The 6,000-nt window shown below is 41.9% G+C and overlaps 1 protein-coding gene across 1 annotated transcript in view; it reads right to left on the bottom strand.

Moving 5' to 3' along the window:
* Positions 1-6,000, bottom strand: part of Morc2 (MORC family CW-type zinc finger 2) — a 44,250-nt gene that overhangs the window by 8,750 nt on the left and 29,500 nt on the right. Inside the window, exons 10-18 of the mRNA XM_005366111.3 lie at positions 5,843-5,968; positions 5,237-5,316; positions 4,348-4,430; positions 4,040-4,125; positions 2,836-2,976; positions 2,594-2,748; positions 2,315-2,443; positions 1,715-1,820; positions 969-1,101 (exon numbers count right to left, since the gene is read on the bottom strand). Coding sequence (XP_005366168.1) covers positions 969-1,101; positions 1,715-1,820; positions 2,315-2,443; positions 2,594-2,748; positions 2,836-2,976; positions 4,040-4,125; positions 4,348-4,430; positions 5,237-5,316; positions 5,843-5,968 — 1,039 coding nt within the window. The remainder of the gene's footprint in view (positions 1-968; positions 1,102-1,714; positions 1,821-2,314; positions 2,444-2,593; positions 2,749-2,835; positions 2,977-4,039; positions 4,126-4,347; positions 4,431-5,236; positions 5,317-5,842; positions 5,969-6,000) is intronic.

Below are 6,000 nucleotides of genomic sequence, written 5' to 3'. Positions count from 1 at the left end.
GGGATTAAAGGCGTGCGCCACCAACGCCCGGCTGGAGCCTGTCTTGGAACTAGCTCTTGTAGACCAGGCTGGACTCGAACTCACAGAGATCCGCCTGCCTCTGCCTCCCGAGTGCTGGGATTAAAGGCGTGCACCACCACCGCCTGGCTTGTAAACTCTTTTCAATTTCACAAATTACCAAAAAATTATTATGCACTAAAAATAATATATGCATATATTAAATATACATGGGACGGTTGGCTATGACTACTAAAAATTATATAGAGAGGTTTTTAAGTGTAGGCCATCATGCAAAATTGGAAAGAGCTACTCCAGAGAATCTTAAGTCTAAGACCAGCCTGAAAGATAAACTCAATGAGACTTAAAGAAATAAAAATAAGGGGCTGGAGAGATGGCTCAGAGGTTAAGAGAACTGGCTTCACTTCCAAAGGTCCTGAGTTCAATTCCCAGCAACCAATGGTGGCTCACAACCATCTGTAATGAAAAATGCTCCCCTCTTTTGGCCTTCAGGGACATATGCAGGCAGACCACTGTATATTTAATAAATAAATCTTAATAAAAAAAGAAAGAAAAATAATAAAATAAAAAGCAAGAAAAGGGTTTAGGGATGTAGCTCAGTGTTACAGCTTGCCTAATACATACATAGACAAAGTAGTTTAATTCTTAATGGGAGGAGGAGGCAAAAAAAGTTATAAAACTATTGAGTTAGTGGTAATTTCTTCTATGATAGGATATTTGTTTTTTTGGAATGCTCATACATTCTAAATACATCGGACCAATCTGGATATATAAACAAAATAGTTTGTTACCTAAATAATCAACAAGGTGCACTGGAAAAGTGTTTGGAATTCAGGGTCAGAAAACCTTAGTGTGAACACATGGAAGGGACACAAAAGCCACTGAAAGCTTCTATCCTGGACAGACTGCTGACACAGGCTGGCTCTGCCCACTTGCTCATGATGGCATACCTGAAGAGCTTCTAGTTTTTCTTGCTGCTGGCGAATTTTCTCTGTCAGCTGCTTCTGCTTTTCTTCCTGTGTCTTTAGGTCCTTTTTTAATGTCCCCAAGGGAACCTTCTGCTTCTGTTCAGAAGCTTCACAGCTGTAAAGGAAAGAAACTGGTGGCAAAGCAGCATTCCGATAAGACAGAGACTTGCTGTCTTACAACCACCACAGAGCTTCCAATGTATAAAAATGGTATGTTACAGGACACATTTATTTGTCCTTCTTGTGCACAAACCATGCAGCACTGCCCTCAAGAAATACCCCAAGAGTGGAGGGAACAGTGGTGGGGCTGGTAAATGTCGAGTTAGCTTTACTGTCAACTTGACACAGCTTAGAGTCATCTGAGAAGAAAGCCTGGAATGAGTAAGTACCTAGATCAGACTGGTCTGTGGGCATTCCATGTTTGTCAGGGACTACCTTGTTAATTGATGTATGGGGGCCCCAACCCACTACAGATGGTAATCCCAAAACAGGCAGTCTTGAGCTGTACAAGAAAGCCAGCTAAGCATGAGCCTGAGTTACTGAGCCTGTAACAATGTTTCTTCACGGTTCTACTTCAGATTCCTGACGTCTCTAAAGGATGGACTGTACTTGGAAGTATAAGCCAAATTGCTTCTGCGATATCTGATGTTCTGTGATGTCTACACAGCAACAGAAAGAAAACTGTAATAGGGAGGGAAGAGCAATCATAATCCTTGTTAAAGACTCACCGGTCCTGCTCAGGATCGGGGTTCATGGAGCAAACCCAAGTATCAGGATAATCTTTTTCTACTGAACTCAGCTGGAAGGGGAGTGTCCTCCATTTCAGACACAGATCTGCAAGAAAGAAAACACCCCTCCCTACATGTCAGCCACACCTATCAACAATTACTGGAATCCAGGCTCCTCATCTTAGCAAAGATGTCCTGGACTTTCAACACTCTTTATTTATTATTACAAAACTGATACATTTACCTTATGGACAGAGATTGGAGCAAGGATTAAAAATATTATGAAATCTAAATGCCACCAGCCCTTCCTTTCTCTAGGCTCAGTCATTTATTCATTCTAGAAACAACATGGTACCAAACCTATTGAGCCTGGCCCAGCTGTGGTATGAAATGTCTCCAAGGTGGTGTGACTGTCCATATCATTAAGAGAAACTGGAGAACTAACACAGCTTCAAGACTGTGCTCACAGAGCCACTGTCAAACAGATCTTGTTCCTGCTGGAAGCTATGTTTATGAATATTAGTCAAGTCAGAAGGCCAGCAGGAGGGCACAGATCCTCACGATAGGAGCTTGGGGAAGACTTCTCACTACTCAACTCACCACACTGGATAGTGGTTGGGATTTCCATAGCCCTCCGGCGTTTGAAACGCAGCTCACTGGATGGAGGTTGGTTCCAGTTGGCAGAAAGGTAGCCAAACTCATCCCAAAACTTGATGATTCCACGCTGGGCTAGAAGGCGAATGCCCACACATTACATAAGAAGCAGGCCTCATCAGCCTCACCGTCTTCCTAACTGATAAACTCACCCTCTCAAGCCATAAAAGCATCTTAAAGCTCAAGATAAAAGAGAGGCTGAGGCCTGGCTCCCAGTCCCATTACCAATGGCGATGTCCTTCCAGTACTGTGCCAAGTGCTCCCCCATTGCTCGCAGTAGATGCCGGTACTCCTTAGCATCAGCGAAGTCCTGCTTGTTATGTGTAGGTTCCAGAACCAAGTAGGGCACATCAACAACCCCAACAACCCCACCACATGCCCTGCAAGGACAAAGAAGTCACAACTGTCACCAAAACTCTTTCGCCATTCACCCTGGGCTGGAAAACCTCTCCTAGAGCAGTACTCACATGCCCCCTTCCAGCTGTGGGCCCACTTTCTCATACATCTTGATCAGGCGACTACAATTGTAGATAAACATACCATCTAGGTCCCGGTGTTCAATATTGACCCCAAAAACAAAATTCAGTTCCTTGGGTTCTTTGAGTGCTCTAATAAAGAAGAAAAAAACAAAAACAAAACCATCAAGCCTATTAACTCATTAGCACAAAAACAATATGGTAATAATGGTGTGTTAAGATTTTTGAGACATGTTAAAATTTTCCATCTCCATTCAATGTGTGATGTTAGACTTGATAAGGATCTGAACTGTTCAGTGACCCTCTGTATAAACAGAATTCTGGTTTTTTTATGTTGTAAAACAGAGATGATTTAAATATGAATGTGGTACTGTGAAATTGCTGCAAATCTCTGCAAGGAGAGTTAGATAGTAGAATAAATATAACATTATAATCATACTATCCTCAAAATCCCAATTATGTTAACAGCAATAGTTCGGTTTGTTTAGTTTTTTCAAGACAGACTCTTGGAACTCGCTTTGTAGACCAGGCTGGCCTCAAACTCACAGAGAAAGTCACCTGTTTCTGCCTCCCAAGTACTGGGATTAAAGGTGTTCACTAATACGTGTGATTTATACAACAATAAGAGTTTTAAAGACAAAAAATTAACAAGAATATTTAAGAGAAGACACTCATATGACATGTCAAGAAAATCTTAGGACAAGTTAGAGTGAAGTGACCTGAAACTTCTGCTTGTGACAAGGAATTAGCTAGGAATTCATGCCCTAGGGCCTGAGAAGCTCTAAACAGAGTTAAGGTCAGCAATCTGATGAGTTAGAACCAAAAGGCACAAAATTCAATCTATAGTATCATTCTACATTTATAATGAGTAGAGAAAATAAATTATGAACATATAAAAAAAATAAATACATATATTTTCATAAGCATAAGGGAGTTTCACATTTATTTAAATGTCTATTTTTCAAGTTTTACACAATGGGTATTTTGTACAACATTAACAGAAAAGAGTAAGAAAAGGATAGCAGTGAGTTAAGTGTCAGTTCTGCCTGCCTTCTGCAGAATCAGAAGCGTCTGACCAGCATTTGCAATCACAGCAGTGATGCTTTTCTCCAAGTAAACTTGGTAGCAAATGGCAACCTGCCAGTGCAAATGGTACATAATTTTAAAAGCCCAAAGGTCTGTCCCAAGTACTAACCGCTGCTTGGCATCCTTTATCCTTTTCTTGACATCAGCTTCTCTACGCAGGGTGATGGCTGTATTCTGGACCTGCCGCAACATCACCTGCCAATACATAACCAGTAAGACAGGGGAGGAAGTGTTCTATGCTACATTAAGTAATATGATATCACCTGGATACTAAAACACACCTGAAGATTATACCTTTATATAGAAAAGTGACCTTACTGGGGACAAACTTCAAAGCTGTATTTCATTTTACTAAGGTCAGGATACTGGATTCCAATGCCACATATGCAAGGAAAGAGTTTGAGACTGAGGACTTACCCTAGAGTCCCGTGTCAGGTCCCCACCCATTCGTACTTCTAAAGTCCGAGCTTTGCTTTCTGCCTCACGGGCCTTCTCTTCAGCTAAATCCAGAAGAAATCAAAAGTTCAGAACTCTGTCATCCTTCCTTGATCCCTGCTACACAAGAAGTGCATACTAACAACAAGGGCCACATGGGGCAGCCTCTGGACCTAAACTACAGAACTGCACCAGAAAAAAAACAAAACAAACAAACAAAAAGACAACAAAACAATGACTGACATTCAAAACTGTCATGGACAAGATGGTACATCTTATATTTACAGTAATGTGTAAGCTAAGGCAGGAGGATCATTGAGTTTGAGGCCAAAATGGGATATAAAGTAAGTAAGTCTATCTCAAAATCATAACCCTAAGCAAAGCATTATTTATACTTCCCTTTTGTTTCACAAATGACTTACAATAGTTAAAAAAAAAATTATTCAATGGGAATTCAACCTTCAGTATGAACTGAAGCCTGAAGAATGCTTTAGACAATCGCTTCCACCAAAGAGCTAAGAAAATTATAATTATTCCGGGGGAAACCTTGAGATTTCTGTCATAGAGTCAGGACAACCTGAAGCAGTATGCAATATGAAATATTTCATCTGATCTTTAATCTGTATCTGGCTTGGTATCTGACTTAAATAAGAATCTACAGATTTGTTTTATGCCACTCTAGTCCTGTATTAAGTCTTATAACTAGTGAGAGGGGAAAGTCAAGTCAAGAGAGACAACAGTGCCGATGGCATCAGAGATGGAGAAATTGAAGAGGGACTGGATATCTAAGGAGAACAGCCTTGACCCAGGCCTTTAATACAAGCGGTAGCCCCAACTTCATCCCTCCTCCTAACACAGGGAGTAGCATTACCAATCCGTGCTACATGCTCTGCTTTCTTCACTTCCTGTTCTGCCCGAGTCTTGAAACGGCTTGATGTATACTTGTACATTCTGAAGAGTAGAAAAAGCAACCTGAGGGCCAAGCAGTAGTGGGGCAGGTAGCCAACTTGAACAGCTCAGGAAGTACTCTGCCTCCTCCTATGTGGTGCTGCCCTGGCTCTTTGTGATGAAACAGATCCAAGCTCATTTTAGTAAAATGATTCAAATCATTATTCAATTTGTCCCCGGTCTCCTGATGTGTCTTTGGTGTTCAGCAGGGATCACTAATCTTAGAGCAGGAACAAACCTCAGTAATAAGCCATGGCTTCTCCTTTCCTGTAAAGGGCCTATAGGCTAGGTCCCTGAACTTGAGATAAGACAGCTGCCTGTGCCACTCTCCACATCTCAGAACCAGCCTGGCCAACCACCCAGCAGCCTGTCTGTCACTTCCATCCTTACCATGGAAAAGACTCTCTGCTAAACAGGTACAATCAGCAAGCAGTGTAGAGTCTTCATACTACACCATCCTAACATCACCCCCAGAGAACTGTGGCCAGGACCCATTTCTCAGGCCAAATCATGGTAGCTAGGCTCTTACCTAGGCTTATACAAGCAACAGGAGAGTCTCTTGGTCTGCACCTTGTGTCCATGAATGAAGATCCTCATCCGTGGATCAATATAGAGCACAGCAGCATAGGCTCGGAAGGAGCGTCGCTCTGGCTTCCTGGAGATAGCAGGAACTGAGAGGTACTGTCT

This window comes from Microtus ochrogaster, unplaced genomic scaffold (genome assembly GCF_000317375.1).
Source record: "Microtus ochrogaster isolate Prairie Vole_2 unplaced genomic scaffold, MicOch1.0 UNK6, whole genome shotgun sequence".
In the NCBI taxonomy this organism is placed as follows: Eukaryota; Metazoa; Chordata; class Mammalia; order Rodentia; family Cricetidae; genus Microtus; species Microtus ochrogaster.
Note: the sequence above shows the minus strand (reverse complement) of the source record. Positions and strands in the feature narration are given on the sequence as shown.